This window comes from Hylobates moloch, unplaced genomic scaffold (assembly GCF_009828535.3).
Source record: "Hylobates moloch isolate HMO894 unplaced genomic scaffold, HMol_V3 SCAFFOLD_11, whole genome shotgun sequence".
In the NCBI taxonomy this organism is placed as follows: Eukaryota; Metazoa; Chordata; class Mammalia; order Primates; family Hylobatidae; genus Hylobates; species Hylobates moloch.
Window position 1 is genome coordinate 92,116,793 of NW_026652286.1, and position 19,511 is coordinate 92,136,303.

Here is a 19,511-nt window from a genome sequence, read left to right on the forward strand (position 1 = left end):
TTATTTTTCATATATATATATATACACATATATAAAGGAAACAATTTGCAAATTTACACACCTGACAAAACCATATATACACACATATGTATGCATACACACAGACACACACCGGAAGCTCTAGCCAGGCCCCTGTTTTCCATCCCTAAGTACCATTCTCTCATTTGGGCTCTTCTAGGGTTGGGGCCCCTGAGCTTGGTTTGTAGAAGTCTGGTGCTAATATAACCATAGCTTTAATTCTCCATGAAGGACAGTGTAGACCTCATCTTTGTCCACTCCCTCCTACCTTTCAGTCTTAGGTGATCCATCAAGAGGGCCATGGGAGCCAAGTGAACACGAGGGATTGAGGCTAATTCACCTGAACTCAAAAACAGTACCCAGCTTCCTCATTGCAGGCACATATCTATCTTTTTTTTTTTTTTTTTTTTTTCCCGAGACAGAGTCTGGCTCTGTCACCCAGGCTGGAGTGTAGTGGCACGTTCTCGGCTCACTGCAAGCTCCACCTCCTGGATTCACACCATTCTCCTGCCTCAGCCTTCCGAGTAGCTCGGACTACAGGCGCCAACCACTATGCCCGGCTAATTTTCTTGGTATTTTTAGTAGAGACGGGGTTTCACCGTGTTAGCCAGGATGGTCTCGATGTCCTGACCTTGTAATCCGCCCGCCTCGGCCTCCCAAAGTGCTGGGATTATAGGCATGAGCCACCGCGCCCAGCCCCGGCACGTATCTTTTAAGGAATGACGCCAGTTCCTGGCTTCTGACCAAAGAAAAAATGTCACAGGAGACTTTGAAGAGGCAGACAGGAGGGTGGTGTGGCAGCAACACTGCAGCTGCTTCTGGATGCTGCTGGGGTGCTCTCCGGAGCCGGTGTGAACAGCACACTTCACCATGAGCAGGCGCCTGGCTCCGGTGCGTCCTCACTTCAGTGGTGCACATGGATGATGGAAGCCAGCCTTTGGGGCAGGAAACCAGCTCAGAGAGGCTACCCAGCTCAGCTGCTGGCAGGAGCCAGGTATTTACAGCTATAATGTGTGTAAAGAAAAAAACACGTTCTGCAAGAAACTCTCCTACCCACTCAGGAGACTGGGGTTTCTTGCTTGGGATGAGCTTCACTCAACGTGGAGATGGTAGTGGACTGGTCCCTGAAAACCGGGCCTTCCAGGGCCAAGTGAAGTCCTCAGGACAGCTCTGGTCCTAACCCAGTGGCCCTCTGAAAGGGGGTGTGCAGGCGAGGGGAGCAGGAGGCTTCTCTCTAGTCCCTTTGGGGGCTTCGGCTGAGAGAAGAGCGAGCAGGGAGCCGGGAATGGTCCAGGCAGGGAAGGGAGCTGAAGTGATTCGGGGCTAATGCCTCAGATCGATGTATTTCTCTCCCTAAAAGTGGGAAGAGGAGAAGAGGGAAACACGGAGACGGTGCTGAGTTGAAGGTATGAGCACTGAGAGGAAGGAGAGATGGAAGCAGAAGCCGATGAACTTGGTGCAGCAGCCTTGGGGAGGGAGCGAGGATGGGCATGGCAGGCCAGGGAAGGAGGGCGGCCCCCGTCTGACTGCACTGGTGAAATGGCCACACCCAGAGCCACGGGCATTGGTCAGGAAAAGGTGATGGGACAGGGTCTTTCTCAGTCTTCCTCCAAGCTCCCTCGGCCACTTGCTTGGCCCTGCCATCTGTGAGTAGTGTTAAGAAGGCAAGATGGGGCCTGCTCCCTATCTCCGACAAAGAGGGATGAAGGATAGAGAGTTAGAACCGTTAGTCCCTACTGCCCCCGGTCCCTGAGGATGTGGCAGGCTCTGGCCACAGGAACTGCCTCCTACCTGGTCTCCTGGAGCCCTCTTGTCACCGCTGCTGCCCTGCAGGAGGCCCATCTCTTCTGGGAGCTTATCTGACTTAACTTCAACTACAAATTCGCTCTTACGAGACGGGGGCAGCGTGCTGGGAGGAGGGAGGGAGGTGAGAGGTTGGTACCTCAGGGCCACAGGAAGGGAAGGGCCTGCTGTGAAGGATGTGGAATGGATGAGGGCTCCTTGCTCCAGGGCCAGCCCAGGGCAGGGAAGCAGGTCATGAGACCGTGTGGCTGATGGAAGCTGGGCAGTGGGCAGTGGAGCGGGGAGCACCCTGGCCCAGGGCCTCACTCCTGCTCTGGAGGGGCAGGCGGGTGCTGGGCAGGCAGCAGGATGGGCAGCAAAACGGGCGAGGGCAGAGGGGCCGGTGTTGGGCTTACATCTCCTGCTTGCCTGAGCGCCCGCACGGCAGCTTGCCCTTCTTATAGAGGAAATACAGGACGGCGCCCAGCACCGCCAGGACCAGGATGCACACAATCACAGCCACGATGACCACGCCCTGGCTCTCTGGCTCTGGCAGCTTTCTCTCTGCGCCACAAAGACACTCCTCGTCACTCCCTGCCCCAGGCCACCTCGTCACCATTGTTGCCCCAGCCAGTCCAGGGCCGACAAGATGGGGCTGCTACTCACCTTTCTGGACAGGACTCTCTGGGGAGGGACAGGGCAGAAAGGATGCCCTGGCACAGCCCTGTTCTCTTGCCAGGCCTGGCTTACCTGTGGAGGTGCTGTTTGCTCTGGTATGAGGACTGGCAGTGGAAGTGCTGAGGCCAGTGGTTGTGTTGGAGTCTGGTGTGAGGGTGGTTAAATTGACTAGGAGGCAGAGGGAGGGGTGTTAGGAGAAGCGCAAAGTTACTGCCCGTGCCTGGGCCTGCCCCTGCCATCCCCTGCAGGGATGCAGCCCTCACCCAGCTCCAGGAAGAGGACACTGGTGTTTTTGCCCAGGTCGTTGGAGGCCGTGCATTCAACACCTGTCTCCAACAGCTCTGGGGTCACGAGGACATTCAGGGTGCTCAGGACTCGCTGTGGATCTTGGTCTTGTTCACTTGCCTGCGAGGAAAGGAAGGAGGCAGCTCAGGGGATGGGGAGGATCTCTGGTTCTGGCCGCAAAGCCCAGGCGGGGATTAGGAGACACCTGCTCACCGTGCCGTTGACGTTCCAGGAGATGGTGGGCCGGGGGTGCCCTGACGCTTCACAAGACAGATTCAACACCATATTCTCTTTCACCCACACCTTCCTCTCCTTGAATGCCATCCAAGGGGGGCCTTGGGGAGGTAGGGAGAGGTGAAGCAGCAAGCCCAGCTAGCCTGCCTCCCCCTCCGCACCAGAGCTCCCCAGGGCAGCAGGTGGCTTTTTGTCAAAGATCTTAAAATTGGGGTGACCTGGTCTCTACCCAGAGGGAGGGCCTCACCAAAAATGGCCACGCTGACCCGCTGTGTGCGGTTCAGGCCGGGTATGCTGGGCACAGACGCCACGCAGCAATAGCCGCCTCCTGCCTCCCGTTTCAGGTCGTGCAACTGGAGCACAGGCCCTCTTGCCAGCACCTGGCCTGTCTGGGATGAGAGATGGGTCAGAGGGTCTGGGAAAGAGCACATTCTTGTCACCCCCAGCCCCACCCACCCCATCAGCCCCTTGCCCCAGACCCGCCTGGGTACCTCTTCTCTCAGCCACTGGAACTCGAGGTCCTGGCTACTCTCTGCCTCACAGGTCAGGGTGAGGCTGCTGCCTTCCTGTTTTTCAGGGGCTGCGGGACTCACTCGGACGTCAGACACATCTGGGGGTACAGCAATCATGTCACACAGGGCAGGGCGGGACCAGTTCCCTATTGCCCTAGCCTGGTCCCCCTGTCCTGGGTCCCCAGCCTCTCACAGTTCACCAGTAGTTCCTGTGGTTCACTCGGCAGCGATATCATGGTGTCCAAGTCCAGGCCCTGACATTCATAGAGCCCACTGTGTTCCATCCGGGCAGGCTCCAGCACCAGGACCCCGTTGTCGTTGGTTGTCTCTTCCTCTGCTTCCCTGGTGCTGGGGTTCTAGCGAGGATTGGGGAGGTGAGCAGAGTGCACCTCCCGCCACTCCACCTGGGTCTTTGCTGGCATCCCCACCTGCACCCAGCACAAAGCCCCCACACCTGCTTGCTGATGCTGAAGTGTGGTGGAGGGTTGCCATCAGCCAGACACCTGATTTCCACGCGGTCCCCTTCCTTCAGCATTCCCACGGGCTCCACTTCCAACCACACTTTTTCTGTCGGGTCTGCATAGGCAAAGGGGGTAACTCTTGGCCCATGAGTCAACCCTGGGCTGGATAGAGAGGGGCCAGCAGGAGTTTCCAGCAGCCCCAGCCCCAGTAAGCAGAGAGTCAGGGTAGTACTCACAGAAAACAGGGACGGTGACTTCCCTGGACTCCTTCATGTGGTTCCCACTGGGCAGCCGATAGTTGAGCTCACAGTAAAACTGGGCATCTTTGTCTTCTTTAACCAGCTGTGCCTTCAGAATACTCTGCAAGGTGTACAAACCACTCGACTCCACAGTCTGGGATGACTGAATGTGGACCCCTGGGCAGGGAGGAAGGGGAGGAAGACTCAGCCTCAGCCCCACCTCCAACCCCACCCTAGGGTTGTCCACCGGGGTTGGCAGGGGACCATCTAAAGAGTCCTCTGTCCCCTGTAGAGGGCCAGGTACAAATGCAAACTGGAAACCCTTCAACCCAGCACTTTTACTGCTCAGGGTCAACCCTAGAAAAACATTTACATGTCTGCTCATATCCAAGGATGTGTGCAAAGAAAGCTGCAGTGATAAAAACGAGCAGCTGTCTAGATGTCCACTAACTGGGGAATGGTGAACTCGACTACCTGCCACGCATAGTATGGAAAACTTGGCGGTAAGCAAAACGATCAGTTGATCTAAATAGACTGACCCAGAAACACTGTATAAAAGAAATTGTCTAACAATGTATACCATACACCACCACTTAGATCAGGGTTTCTCAGCACTACCGATAATTTTTTTTTTTTTTTTTTCCAGACGGAGTTTTGCTCTTGTTGCCCAGGCTGGAGTGCAACAGTGCAATCTCGACTCACTGCAACCTCCGCCTGCCTCCCGGGTTCAAGTGGTTCTCCTGCCTCAGCCTCCTGAGTAGCTGGGATTACAGGCAGGCGCCACCATGCCTGGCTAATTTTGTATTTTCAGTAGAGATGGGGTTTCTCCATGTTGGACAGGCTGGTCTTGAACTCCCGACCTCAGGTGATCCGCCGGCCTTGGCCTCCAAAAGTGCTGGGATTACAGGCGAAAGCCCAGCCAGCACTACTGCTGTTTTAGGCCACGTTGATTCTTTATGTGCCCTGTAGGATGTTAGCAACATCCTTGGTCTCTCTACCTACTAGATGGCAGTAGCACCCCCTCTATGTGTGACAACCAAAAATATCTCCAGACATTGCCAAATATCTCCTAGGAGGAGGGGGTACAAAATCACCCCTGGTTAAGAATGACTGATTTAGATAATAAAAAACAAAAGCCTATGTCGTTCTAGAAATGTTTCTATATATGAGCAAATACATAGAAATAGGCTTGAAAGAACACACCCTGATAGCAGAGATTATTTCTGGGAGGGGGGTCTCAGGCAAGAAGAAACTTCTAGATTTTTTGTCAGTTTAAATTCTCATGAAAATATTTTCAAGCACCATTTGTACAATTTTTTTAAGTTAAAAGCTTAAAGAAAACGTAAGGCAGTTCCTGTGTAGTACCATAGGGACAGCTCTTAAGAGATGGGTTCTCGCTCTGTCACCCAGGCTGGAGTGTGGTGGTGCAATCCTAGCTCACTGCAGCCTCTATTTCCTGGGCTCATATGATCCTCCTGCCTCAGCCTCCCAAGTATCTGGGACCACAGGCACACACCACCATGCCTGGCTAATTTTTTTATTTTCTGTAGAGACAGGGTCACCCTATGTTGTCCAAGGTGGTCTTGAACTCCTGGCCTCCAGAGATTCTCCTGCCTTGGCCTCCCAAAGCACTGAGATTACAGGTGTGAGCTACCACACCTGGCCCAAGGGTGGCTTTTGGGAGAAAAGGCTACTCACGGTTCTTTTCCTCCTTCAGAGGCCGGCCATTCTTGTACCAGATGACTTGAGGAATGGGGTACCCGTTCCTCCCTACACAGGTAGCAACCTAAAGAACACAGGGTGTGAGTCTCCCTGCCTCCGAGCTCCCTGCAAGCCCCATCTCAGCGGCTGTGCACCAGCTGCCCAGCCCACCTGCCACACATCTCACCTCCTCAGGCTCCTTACTGTTCACAGGGATGCCCTGGGCGTTGACCTGGATGTTTGGCTCCTCCGGTGCTTCTACAAGAAAATAGAAATGAGGGGGACATCTGACCACGTCGCACCACCCTCACTACCCAACTGGCAGACACGGGGACACGCACTGTAGACGCGGAGCTGGATGCGGTACTCCTGGGACCGAGGGCGCTTGCCCTGGCACAAGAAGATGCGCTCGTCGTGGGGGGTGACTTGAGTCAGGGCCAGAGTAGCCCCTCTGTCCTGGAGGCTGAGCCGCTGCTGGTACTCCCCAGGTTCGCTCTGGCCCTGGCCCTGGCGCACACGGAAGATGAGTATCCGCTTCTCCTTGTGGACCTAATGGGAGGAGATACAGAGGAGGAGAAGGGTCCTGGGCTACAAGAGGGGCAGAGTCTCCCTCCCCCGGCTGCCCTTGCAGGAGCCCAAGCACTCACAGTAAACCAGTCGACATGGCCAAGGTTGCCTTGGGACTGGGAGAGGCCGCACTTCAGAAGGGCTGTGCTGCCCACTTCCACCTCCACCAGCTCAGGCGCAGGCTGCTCAGCCTCTCCGGGCACACCTGGGGGAGGGAGGCGGGGCCCCCGCAGCTGTGTCAGCTCAGGCTGCTGCCCGCCCCTCCCCTCGCAGCGCTGCCGCAGCTGTTTTTCCTGCCACTCAGAGGGTCTGTAGAGGGCCCTGTCCTCTGAACGCTCGACTCCCTGACCCGCGCCCCACCTGGGCCAGCCCTCTCCCCGTCCAGGAGACCCCAGGTCCTTGGAGCCGAGCAGAGATTCAGCAGAGACTGAGCACCGAACAGCTTCAGCTGAGGCTGGTAGAGGGGCAGAGAGGGGCAACCTAGGCTCGGGGCCAAGAGGAAGGCCCCTTTCCTTCCAGGCCCCCTCCTCTCCGGGTGAGCTCAGAGTGTGGGAATGCAAGGCATGTGCCAGGCTGGGGCACACAGGCCCTTTTGTGTCACCACCGCCAGGGGAAGACACCACTGCTCTACCCTCTGCCCTCCAAAATCCCTGCCCTAACTCCCCACAAGACCCAGCGGCCTAACTCTGGAGGAAGTTCCCGTCTCATGCTCCCTCAACAGCACCTCCATGAACACTCCGCACACACCCGCGGACCCCACCCTGGGAAGCTGGTAAGGATGGAGAGGTCAGTCTCCCCCAGGGGTCAGGGCAAGAGCCAGGCAGTGGGCAGGAGTGACGTCAGTGGTGCCAGCGTGCTGCCAGCCCTGTGAGGAGGTGATGTCACTCGACACCATCTGCCTGGGCTCTGGGATGCCTGGGTTGTTGCCTTGGCTCTCGGACAAGGAGGGCAGGTGGAAGGTGGGGGTCTCCAACCCAGAGCCTCAGACCCCTGACTCCTCCCAGAGCTAGAAGAGCAGGGCAGGGTGGAGCTGGACCGGCTGCAACTGTGGAGCCCGATTTAGCCCTTTCCCCAGAAATAAAGTCAGCTTGGGAGGCAGTAGCCTGGAATACCCCAGGGACATGGTTGGCGCTGGGCATGAGGCCAGCGAGCTGGGTATTGCCTAGCCCTCCCCTTCCCCAGCCGGACAGCGGCTGGGACGGCGGAATGAGAGCCAAGAGAAACACGCGACACCGCTGCGGGCCATACAAGGGCAGCGTGGACCCGAGAGCGCCCGGCTACCAGGCGGATCCGGAGAAACGCTCCGAGGTGCCCGGGCGCTCTTCCCACCTGAATGTGGTCCCCAAAATAAGCCAGCGGGCGCTTCCAGTATGGGAATCCTCCATCCCTCATCTCTGTCCCCTATGATCCCATCACTCGGGGAGGCGCGAGGCGACTCGCACCGCCCCGCAACCCCTGCCAACGCCCAGCTCGGGCGGGAGCCGCCGAACCTCCCGCTCTCGCTCACCTCCAGCCTGGCGTGATGCCCAGGCAGGAGGGGGAAGGGGTGAGTCGGCGCACCCCCTCCAGCGAAGGAAGCTGCCTTTTCCAGCAACAGGCGGGCGCGGAATTCAGGCTTTGAGGATGCGCCCCAGCTGCGCCTCCTGCCCGGCTTCAATTGCGGGCCCCCAGAGTGAGCACCTCAGGGACGACCCACCCCCCAGCACCCCGAAAGGCTGGGCTCCACCCCTTCTCGCTCCCAGAAGCAGCCTCCTCCCCGCCTTCCCAGTGCTGCTCCCGGGATACTCTAGAATCCCGGCTGCAAACTGGCTGCAAAGAAGAGTTGCTCGCGCGCAAGGCGCCCGGGGGTCGGGGACCCAGGGAGGAGGCGCGTCCTCCCGGGCGCAACGCCCCGACCCCGCCGCGCCGCTGGCTCTACTCCCTGGCACGCTCCACCGTAGACCCCTAGCCGGGGCGCGGCCCCCCTGCGAACTCACTCACCCGCGACGAGAGGACAGCAGCAGCAGGCGGCGAGCAAGAAGGCGCAGACCAGCCTGGGAAGCCCCATGCTTCCCGGCCGGAGGGCGAGAGCCAAGTGAGCAGCTCGAGGCTGCCGGGGGCTGACGTCAGGGGGGCGGGGGAGGGGGCCCGGAGCGCCCGGGCCCGCCCCGCCCCGCGCAGCCCCCAGCCCCCGCCCCGCGCGCCGCAGCCCTAGGGGGCGGGCCCCGGCGCCGCCAGCCCGGGAGCTGCGCCTAGGAGCGCTGCCGGAGGTAGGCCAGAGCCGGACTCCCAGGCTCCTGGCTTGGGAAGGCTGAGGAGGTAGTGACAGGTGTCTCCGGGTCTGACTGGCCGAGGTGGCAGCGAAGAGAAGCTGTCCCGGATGCCCGGAGTCGCCCCGGGTCGAAGCCAGCCAGGCTCACCCCTCTCAGACCCTGCCAGCCAATGTAGCCCCTGGGGAACCTCCTGGGGGAGGAGCAGTAGCGGACCTGGTCCTTGGTGTCCCCAAGGGGCCTCCCACTTGGGCTCCCCTCCCCTGCCACAGAGAATTCAGGCCGGCCTCTATGGCTTCCCAGAACGATTGCACCACTGCCGCTGCCGCCGGCCTGGCACTGCCTCAGCCTCACAGTGCTGGCAGCTTTAGGAGAAGAACCCTGCGCCAGTCCCACAGACCCAGAGGTACCTGTATGGGGAGTGGAGACGGTGCCTTCTGGGCTGTCCCTTCAAACCCAAGCTCCTGCAGGTGTAGCCTTTGACCAGAGAAAGGAAGGAGGGGCCTGAATTCACAGGCCCAAGGCGTTCACACTTGTCCACACCTGGGCCTTGAAAATCATGTTTCTTCCCTCTTCACTCTGGAGCCTACCCTGGGACTCAGTTTCCCCTCACCTAAGAGAAAGAAACAGGGAGAAGAGAGTTAATGGGCGAGGGTCCCCAGCCTGACCCTGCAAACTTGTTGCTGTTCCTGATGATTGAAAGGATCCCGGCAGCGCTGATCTTCCCCCACCCCATGTCTTCCCCAGCCCTATTGATTGTGGGTCCACAGCTGAGGGAAGAATCAAATCAGCCCTGCGTGGGTGGGGAGCTCTGCAGCTACCCTTCTCCCAAAAACGCCGGCTTCTCCCTGGGTCTTCTGGCCTCTTGAACTAAGGCTCTAGAGAGGGGGAGGGGCTCTTGCCTCACTCTGACCCCAGCAGCCTGGCCTCAGAAAAGGGGTCCACATCTGCTGGTGTGCCTTCACCAGGGAGTGCCAAATAGGGGCCTGGATTTGGGTAGAGGTCTGTTGCCCAGTGGGGCCACCCCTCTGCTAGCTAGGGGAGGTGGAGGGTGAGCCAGCAAACCCCGGAGATGGCCAGGTGACTTGAGAGCATGCTCCGGGGTGGCGTTTTGATGACGCAGAGATGACTGGCAAACCACACCAGCCTTGTCTTTCAGAGCCTTGCCGACCCCTCCTCCAATGCCATTAGTCTCTAGCCAGAGGCTGTGCAGAGCCCAGGCCCACCGGGCCAGGGGCCTGGAGCCTGGAGCCTGCAGGGAGAACAAGAGGAGGACCCTGGCTCCCCCCTCCAGAGTGAATGTATGGACTGGCCCCAGGCCCAGAGCTGAAGAGATGAGAATGTTTTGTCTGCTGGGCTGGAGTGGGAATGGCTGAAGGATGCCGTTTGCCCTGGCAGGCCCGGCTGGGCATGGAGCTGGCTTCCCTGCCCAACCCCCTTCCTTCACTTAACGCCATTAACTAATCATTCGCCTCTCTGGCCTGAAAACAAAGCCAGCTAACCACCAAGGACAGTCAGTTCTGAATTCTTCCGCTGGAGGAGAGTGAAGCCAGGTGGGGGTGGAGGATTCGTCTCTGCGGTGAAAGGGAAATGAGGTTAGAGCCTAGAGCCTAGGGTGACGTCCCTTCCCCTGCATGGCCCCACCAAACAAGCACAGAAGACTGTCCTTTAAGGAAGCCAGTAGCCTGGGGCTGTCTAGGCTGCTTCGGAGTGGGTTGTAGCCTCAGGGGACAGACAGCTTTGGGATGGTTTCATGAGGTGGGCACTTTGGAATTCCAAACTAAAGAGGGGTTAGGAGTGGAGGCAGGGAGCAGGGTGGAGGGAGCAGAAGGTGAAGGGGATCAGCCCACAGCTCTTAGAGGCCGGAGGCTAGCGCTCCCGCAGCACCAGGGGAGAGAAGGTGGCTGCGGGACTTCCAGCAGGACAAGAGTGACAGCCAGCAGAAGGGAGTTGCAGGAGGAGAGCATGGCCTTCCACCCTGCAGGGACCCAGCACCTGGACTGGGTTGGAAGAGCCTGGCTCAGATGTAGGCCAGGGCCAGAAGAGGCCCTGGGGGCAGAGTCCTAATTCTTCTTTTTTCCCTCCTTGGGTTGCAGGCAAGAAGGCTGCTTTCCTCCAGCCCCATGGTGGACCTGGGCCCCTCACACATGAGGGGACCCTCCTGTGCATAATGCCCTCTGCATGTTTCTAGTATAGGTCTGACCACAGGCGGAGAAACTGAGGCCAGGTGGGGCGGGGGTCTTGGTGGGGCTCCTCAGCCACAGTCTCCTGGGTGGGTGGAGCTTTCAGCTCATTGTAAGGAGAAGTGGAGCCCTGGGGAGTTGGAGGTAAAAAGACAAGGATGGCCGGGCGCGGTGGCTCACGCTTGTAATCCCAGCACTTTGGGAGGCCGAGGCGGGCGGATCACGAGGTCAGGAGATCGAGACCACGGTGAAACCCCGTCTCTACTAAAAGTACAAAAAATTAGCCGGGCGTGGTGGCGGGCGCCTGTAGTCCCAGCTACTCGGAGAGGCTGAGGCAGGAGAATGGCGTGAACCCGGGAGGTGGAGCTTGCAGTGAGCCGAGACTGTGCCACTGCACTCCAGCCTGGGCGACAGAGCAAGACTCCGTCTCAAAAAAAAAAAAAAAAAAAAAAAAGACAAGGATGGACCTGTCCCCAGAGGCGGCGAAGGGGCAAGACTGGAACCCAAGTGTCCTTTCTCAGCTCCAGCATAGGGAACTTAGTGACTTCTGACCCACCCTGGATCCAGGCGCCTTGAGCAGGATGTGAGGTTATGAGAAGGGTGGGCTGGGCTGAGGAAGGAAGCTGATAAAGAGGTGTTTGCAGCTGCTATGAGGACATGGGGTGGGAGTCCCAACAATCTTGGCAGTTACCGAGACTGGGGAACCCCCTGGCCAGGCCAAATAATAGGATCCGGCCTGGGTCTTTGGAGGGGGTGCGGAAGTTGGAGAATTTTTCCAGAATGTGGGTGTGAGTAGAAGATTGTACTGAAGGAGTGAAAACAGGGTGGAAAAGGGTAGGGGGCAGGAAACCGGATACTGTACCGGGGGGGCAGGTGGAAGATGTGGGGGAAGAGATTGAATTGGGGGAAGCAGCCCCGCTACCGCCGGACGCTGTCTCACCCATGTCCTTCGCACCTGACCCAGGGCAGGAGGAAGGAGGCACAGCCGGGATGGAGGTGCACCCCACAACACCATGGGAGAAAGGGAGGGTGGCCTTCTGGGGGATGGGAGGGGCTATTTTTAAACTTGGAAAACCCGTGAGTTCATCTCCATTCTGGAGGCTGCAAAGGCCCCATTGTACAGGGGTCTAGAGAAGGGGAGCGGGGGGAGGGGGCGACGGGCACAATGGCGAGGATTATGTTGGAGCAGGCAGGGGGGTGGAGGGCGGAGAGCGGGGGAGGGGCTGTCTTCGTCACAGATGGCCTACTGAACTCTGGGGTCGAGCCAGGCTGGGGCTTGAACTGGGGGGCGGGGCCCACCCTCACAAAGATCCCTGTTGGGGAACTGGGGTCTCCGACATCCGGTGGCCCATCCTGGGGAGGGGGCTGACGGTGGGATTCCCACAGCTTGGCTTTCCCAGGGACCGCAGGGTCTGTTCCCAGGCTCCCAGCATTCCGACGACTCCCCTGAGAGCTGCTGGCCTCTTCCCTCAGCCCCTTCCCTGCCAGGGGGTGGGGGAGAGAAGGAGAAAGAGGATGTGGATGCATCGGGACTCTTCCTGGGGATGATGGACTCTTAAGCCAGAGGCGGGGGTTGGGTGGGCAGCACTGGGTGGTTAGGGTAGGTTGAGCAGGATCATAGCCCTCCCATCGGAGCCCCCAACGGCGCGGACCCCTCCTCCGACCGACTGGGGACTGTCCCTCTGGTACCCCCCGGCCTTAGGAGCCTCCGCACTGGGGCCAGCCCACCTGCCGGACTTCAGGCCTCCGGCACCCAGGGCCTCCACCCAGGGGACCTGGCCGCGGCGGGAAGGCGCCGGCGCTAAGCTCCTCAGGAGCCGACCTCGAGGTCCCGCCCGGCGGAGGCAGGGGGTGGGGATCGGGCCGCTCGCCCCAACCCAAACATTACCATAAATGCTCAGGCGGCCGCGGGTGGATAGGAGCGCGGGGAGCATGGGGCTCTCCGGAAGCCCGGGGCTCTCCGGAAGCCCCGGATCCAGTCTCCAGGCCCGACCTAGCGCGGGCCCGCGCAGTGATTCGGTCTGACCAGCCGTCCCCTTTACAAAGCCGTGCAGCCGGGGAAGGCAGAGCTGGGGTGGGCGCGGGGACAGGGTGGAGAAAACTCAGGCCGCAGGGGGCGTCTCGGGGCTGCCTCCTGGGTAGGCAATGAGGCTGTGACCTCTGGTTAAAGAAAGAGTGGGGCCCTCTAGCCAGATGGCAGCGTCGGCGCCGCGGGGGCGCGGCTGTGTCTCCCTGCAGCTCTGCGGACCCCGCTGCTGTCAGCGGTTACACCTTGGGTCTCGGTTCCCCAGCCCCGGCACCTAATCCCCTTCCCTCTCCTCTGCCCCCAGCCTGCACTTGGGGAATGAAGGGTGATGGGGGCGGAGGGTGGTAGCAGGATGCTGGGAGTTTACACCTCTCGCCTTCAGGGAAGTTCACATCCGCTCCCCAAAATACCACCATCCCGGGAGAGGAATGTCCCCAGAGAGCTCTTCAAATTTGACTTTGAGTCGTCACTGAGGGAAAGGCCAGCTGGTCTACAGGAGGCGGCCTGTGGGAAACCTGGGGGCGCCATGTTGCGGTCTTCTGGCCCCTCTCCTCCCTGAAGGACGCTCCTGCAGTTCCTCTTCCCTGCCACACGGGGCTGCCAGCAACCCAGGGGGAGCCCTGGAGAAGGGAAGCCTTGTTCCATCCCATCCCGGCGAGGCCTGGGACCCTCACTGCTGCTACCAGGGCTGATCTTGGAGCCTGGGACCCTCACTGCTGCTACCAGGGCTGATCTTGGAGCCGGGAGTAGAGAGGGGAGGAAAGAGACTGGGCGCGGTGGCTTATGCCTGTAATCCCAGCACTCTGGAGGCCGAGGCGGGTGGATGACGAGGTCAAGAGATCGAGACCATCCTGGCCAACGTGGTGAAACCCCATCTCTACTAAAATACAAAAATCAGCTGGGCGTGGTGGCGCGCGCCTGTATTCCCAGCTACTCGGGAGGCTGAGGCAGGAGAATTGCTTGAACCCAGGAGGCGGCGGTTGGAGTGACCCGAGATCACGTCGCTGCACTCCAGCCTGGGCGACAGAGTGAGACTCCGTCTTAAAAAACAAACAAACAAACAAAAAACTGTGTTAACAGCTGGCACAGTGGTGTGTACCTGCGGTCCCAGCTACTCGAGAGGCTGAGGTAGGAGGATTGCTTGAGCCCAGTAGTTCAAGGCCAGCCTGCGCAACATATGGAAACCCTCATCTCCAAAAATAAACAAATAAATAATTGTGGTAAAATGCACATAACAGAATTTTAACCAGTTCAAACATCAGCGTTCCGTGGTATTAAGCACATTCACAATGTTGTGCAATTATCACCATTATCAAGTTCCAGAATTTTGTCATCACTCCAAGGAACTAAAATTTGAACCAAGTTTTACCTAACGAACTCCAAAACCTGCACACTCTATGTGTAATAATTACAATTGAATTAAGAGCTCAGCTGTGTGGTAAAGACAGGAAGTGCGACTGGGATTCAGAAAAGGGAGTGTCGATGCGGACTGTGCTGGCTAGGAAAGTCTTTCCGGAAATGCGAAGCCTTCAATGAAAGGTCAGGTTTAGATACGGAGGAGTGAGGAATGATCTTTTGAGGCAGGGGAAATGACACAAGCAAAAAGAGAGAGATGGGACCCACGAAAGGGGCACGCATATGGACAACTACAGAATTTCCCTGTCAGAAAGTGTCAGAGCAGCCATCCGACTAGAAGATGGAGTTGGTGGAGAGGCTAGGTGACTTGTCTTGAGATTATATTCACATAGCAATCCCACTACTTTTTTTTTTTTTTGAGACAGAGTCTTGCTCAGTTGCCCAGGCTTAAGTGCAGTGGCTTGACCTCGGCTCACTATAACCCCTGCCTCCTGGGTTCAAGCGATTCTTCTGCCTCAGCCGCCCAAGTAGCTGGGATTACAGGCGCACCACCACGCTTGGTTAATTTTTGTATTTTTAGTAGAGGCACGGTTTCACCATGTTGGCCAGGCTGGTCTTGAACTTCTGGCCTCAAGTGATCCGCCTGCCTCAGCCTCCCAAACTGCTGGGATTACAGGCGTGAGCCACCTTGCCCAGCCTAGTCCACTACTTTCATTTCCAGTATCCATTTACTTGGAGTGCATTGCGGATAGCTTTATTTATGTATTTATTTTTACGCGGTGCCTGTCAGGGCCTGGGTTTCATTGCCACACATGGGGCAGTGCATGGTGAGCTGAGGCCCCTGGAAGCTCTGGGCACTGAATCTCACTCGCGGCCACTGGCAAAGCCCGGGATGATTTTCATCCAACCCTGGGCTCCGCAACCACCAGAGGGATGTGGGTGGCTGACGCAGCCAGACCTACCTAAGTGGAGAGGGGGCTAGCTTTAGCTACACCATTACCCCTTGGCATCACCCTTGTGAGTTACATGGCTAAGCAGAAATTCAGCACGGTAGAGGGTGCATGCACGTGGGAGCTTGGGCAGATGAGATGGGCTTAGGTTATACGGGAACAGCTCAAGATAGGGTGGGCAATGGGGAGCCACTGCAGGTTCTTGAGCAATGGAAAAACGATGTGACATTGGAATTTAGGTTTACCATGGTTTCTTGATTTCATCTTGGCCTGAGAGCTCCCCCTGGTGCCACTAGTTTGAATTGTTTTCTCATCCTACAGAGCAGGTGGGAGGATGGGGGACTGAAAAGCCGGATTGATGAATCGCAGAAGCCAGACTCTTGGCTCCTATTTCACTTCATCCTGGGTAATGACAGCCTTGCAACAAAGCTAGGGATGATATGTGGGCAGAGAGGGTTTGAGGTCAAGAGGGGCATTGTAGTTCCCTTCTCTGTCTCATAACTCGGTGCATATGTGTATTGTGATTTGGGATACAGCACACTAGTCAGGAACTAAGCTGGGGGCTGGAGACAGGATGATAACTAAAACAAGGGTCATGTGCTTGAGAAACGTACAGTCTCCTGAGGGCGACAGACAAATAAATAATTATAACACAAAGAGCTGCGTACCAGGGTGCAAATATGCACATAAAACAGTTACTTAACCCAGCCTGAGGTGATGAAAGAAGGCTTCTTGGAAGAGTTGATGCCGAGCTTCATTTTAGGCGATGAATAGGAGGTAACCAGGTAAGTGGGGGTGGGCTGTGCTGTCTGAAGTGTGACGGAGCTCGCTATGTGAAGGGGGCTGCTAGGAGTTGGTTAACATTCTGCAAGGGAAGGCTGAGGTTAGTGAAGGATGAGGCCAGATTACAAAGGATATGTAAGCCATGGTCAATTACTCAGAGCAACAGGCTGTGTATAAATGGTGTTAAGCAGGGGAGCAACCACGAGTGACTTTAAATCCATTAGAGCTCAGGCCCCAGAGGGACAGAACAAAAGGCCCCTCTTACTAAGTTTCCATTTCCCTTCTCAGATCCCTCTTTTCCCTTGGGTGATGAGGTTGAAAATAGCCAATCCCTTCTGGGGAGCCTGCCTTCTGCACACAGAGTGTGGCCTTATTTTACCTCCAACAAGCCAGTTCATTTTATCATAATAGTCTCATAGTAGAATGAGAGATAAGTGTGGGGAGAAGGGCTCTTCCCTTATGTCATCCACATGTGACTGAGATCCCCTTGGCAACCTCTTGGAGGTGGGATACAGCACTTCACCGAGTCCACTTAAAAACAATCCTTGCACCAACTCCACGCAGTGGAGTACTATGTAGCTGTTAAAAGAATGAGGACGTAGGGACATGGATGAAACTGGAAACCATCATTCTCAGTAAACTATCGCAAGGACAAAAAACCAAACACCGCATGTTCTCACTCAGAGGTGGGAATTGAACAATGAGAACTCATGGACACAGGAAGGGGAACATCACACTCCGGGGACTGTTGTGGGGTGGGGGAAGGGGGGAGGGACAGCATTAGGAGACATACCCAATGCTAAATGACGAGTTAATGGGTGCAGCAAACCAACATGGCACATGGATACATATGTAACAAACCTGCACATTGTGCACATGTACCCTAAAACCTGAAGTATAATTTAAAAAAAAAAAAAAAGAGAGAAAAGAATGAGGACAGGCCAGGCGCGGTGGCTCACGCCCAACACTTTGGGAGGCCGAGGTGGGCCCATCACTTGAGGTCAGGAGTTCGAGACTGGCCTGGCCAACATGGTGAAACCCCCTCTCTACTAAAAATACAAAAATTAGCCAGGCATGATGGTGCACGCCTGTGGTCCCAGCTACTCCGGAGGCTGAGGCACAAGAATTGCTTGAACCTGGGAGGCAGAGGTTGCAGTGAGCCAAGATTGTGCCACTGCACTCTAGCCTGGGCAACAGAGCAAGACTGTGTCTCAAAAAAACAAAAACAGAAACAAAACCAAAACAAAAAACAAAGAGGACAATCTCTATATACCGGTGTGGACTGTAATGGAATAAAACCCATTGAATTTGAATAAAATAGGAATCCATGACTCCAAACTGATAATAAAAAGATATCCATAAACAAATAGATGAGAAGGGAAGGCTATTCTTTACAGTCTTTACCGAACATGATTTTAAATTAAAAAGGTAGGCATATGGCTGGGCAAGATGGCTCATACCTGTAATCCCAGCACTGTGGGAGGCCAAGGCAGGTGGATGGCTTGAGCCCAGGAGTTTGAGACCAGCCTGGGCAACATGACGAAATCGCATCTCTACCAAAAACAAAACAAAAAAAATCCAAAAATTAGCTGGGTGTGGTGGCGCATGCCTGTAATCCCAGCTATTCAGGAGGCCAAGGTGGGGGGATTGCTGGAGCCTGGGAAGTCAAGGCTGCAGTGAGACAAGATGGTTCCACTTTACTCTAGCTTGGATGACAGAGCAAGACCTGTCTCAAAAAATAAAAATAAAAAATAGAAAACATAAAAATGGCTACCTAAAGAGGGAATAAGAAGGAACAGCCCTCCACCCTCATAATATATGTGGAGATAGGGCAGGGTATAAATGAAGGCTGACATATCATATGTCTAAATATTTGAAAGCTAACTAGCTGTTCGGTATGCTCTATCCTCCTACCTTGACAAATATGCCTTCTAATGACAAAATTTAAAAACATGTAAAGCTGGCCGGGTGCGGTGGTTCACACCTGTAATCCCAGCACTTTGGGAGGCCAAGGCAGGCAGATCACTTGAAATCAGGAGGACAAGACAAGCCTGACCAACATCAGGAGGACAAGACAAGCCTGTCTCTACTAAAAGTACAAAAATTAGCCAGGCGTGGTGGCGCCTGCCTGTAATCCCAGCTACTCGGGAGGCTGAGGCAGGAGAATCACTTGAAACTGGGAGGCAGGGGTTGCAGTGAGCTGAGATTGTGTCATTGCACTCCAGCCTGGGCGACAGAGAGATACTTTGTCTCAAAAAAAACAAAAAACAAAACAAAAAAGTAAAGGTATGGTTTTTGTATGACCCAAAGTCAACAAAATATCCAAGATAAGTTAACTTAGCTATTATTGCATATATTATTACATATATTATTGCCTGGGTATGCTTGTGATGGACTAGCAATATCTACATGTGTAATAAAGTGATACACAATTCATGATTATATATTTATTCCATAAATTAATTTTCCTTACCTTCACTTCAGGAAATTCCTTAATTATGTTGTTATAATAAAACATTTCTCATAATTTGCCAGTAATGCCAAATTAATTGGCCTTTCTTGAGTCATAGTTGTTCTGAGGTCTTCAAAAAAATAATTTTTTTTTTGAGACAGTCTCACTCTGTTGCCCAGGCTGGACTGCAGTGGTGTGATCTCAGCTCACTGCACCCTCTGCCTCCCAGGTTCAAGTGATTCTCCTGCTTCAGCCTCCCAAGTAGCTGGGTTTACAGGCATGAGTCATCATGCCCAGCTAATTTTTTGTATTTTTAGTAAAGACAAGGTTTCACCATGTTGGCCAGGCTGGTCTCCAACTCCTGACCTCAAGTGATACACCTGCCTTGGCCTCCTAAACTGCTGGGATTACAGGCGTGAGCCACCGCACCCTGGCCAATTTTTTTTTTTTTTTTTGAGACAGGGTCTCACTCTGTCACCCAGGCTGGAGTGCGGTGGTGCCATCTCAGCTCACTGCAACATCTGCACTGCAGTGCAACCTCTGCAACATGGGCTCAAGTGAGCCTCCCACCTCAGCTTCCCAAGTAGCTGGGATCACAGGCACGTGCCACCACGCTCAACTAATTTTTGCTTTTGTTTTTTTGGTACTGATGGGGTTTTGCCATGTTGCCCAGGCTGGTTTCGAACTCCTGGGCTTAAGGGATTTGCCCACCTCTGCCTCCCAAAATGCTGGGATTACAAGCGTGAGCCACCATGCCCGGCCTTAAAAAATTAATTTTTTTTTTTTTTTTGGGACGGAGTCTCGCTCTGTCACCCAGGATAGAGGGCAATGGCGCTATCTCAGCTCACTACAACCTCTGTCTCCTGGGTTCAAGCGATTCTTCCACCTCAGCCTCCTGAGTAGCTGGAATTACAGGTACCCACCATCGTGCCTGGCTAATTTTTGTATTTTTGTAGAGACAGGGCTTCACCATGTTGGCCAGGCTGATCTTGAACTCCTGACCTCAGGTGATCCACCTGCCTCGGCCTCCCAAAG

The 19,511-nt window shown here is 55.7% G+C and overlaps 1 protein-coding gene and 1 non-coding gene across 4 annotated transcripts; both read right to left on the bottom strand.

The window, feature by feature from the left end:
- Positions 1–15: 15 nt before the first annotated feature.
- On the bottom strand, positions 16–8,828 carry MCAM (melanoma cell adhesion molecule). Of its 3 annotated transcripts, XR_004250331.2 has the most exons (17): positions 8,458–8,601; positions 6,558–6,682; positions 6,252–6,459; positions 6,098–6,168; positions 5,908–5,995; positions 4,207–4,386; positions 3,964–4,085; positions 3,703–3,865; positions 3,489–3,607; positions 3,245–3,386; positions 2,977–3,098; positions 2,742–2,883; positions 2,551–2,646; positions 2,217–2,364; positions 1,810–1,927; positions 1,072–1,371; positions 16–953 (listed from the first exon to the last, which is right to left on the bottom strand). XR_004250331.2 is itself a non-coding variant. In XM_032167700.2 (16 exons), the coding sequence occupies exons 1-16, from the start codon at positions 8,522–8,524 to the stop codon at positions 1,342–1,344; spliced, it is 1,941 nt and encodes a 646-aa protein (XP_032023591.1). In that variant the 5' UTR covers positions 8,525–8,828; the 3' UTR covers positions 16–1,341. The 3 variants fall into 3 exon arrangements, 2 of the variants coding, with proteins under 2 accessions (XP_032023591.1, XP_032023590.1); XM_032167700.2 differs by having other exon boundaries at positions 16–1,371; positions 8,458–8,828; XM_032167699.2 differs by lacking the exon at positions 1,810–1,927 and having other exon boundaries at positions 16–1,371; positions 8,458–8,600.
- Positions 8,829–15,072: 6,244 nt separating this feature from the next.
- LOC116477592 (small nucleolar RNA ACA64) lies at positions 15,073–15,199 on the bottom strand. The gene has a single exon (XR_004250551.1). It is a non-coding gene; the product is annotated as a small nucleolar RNA ACA64 (small nucleolar RNA).
- Between the last annotated feature and the right edge of the window lie 4,312 nt (positions 15,200–19,511).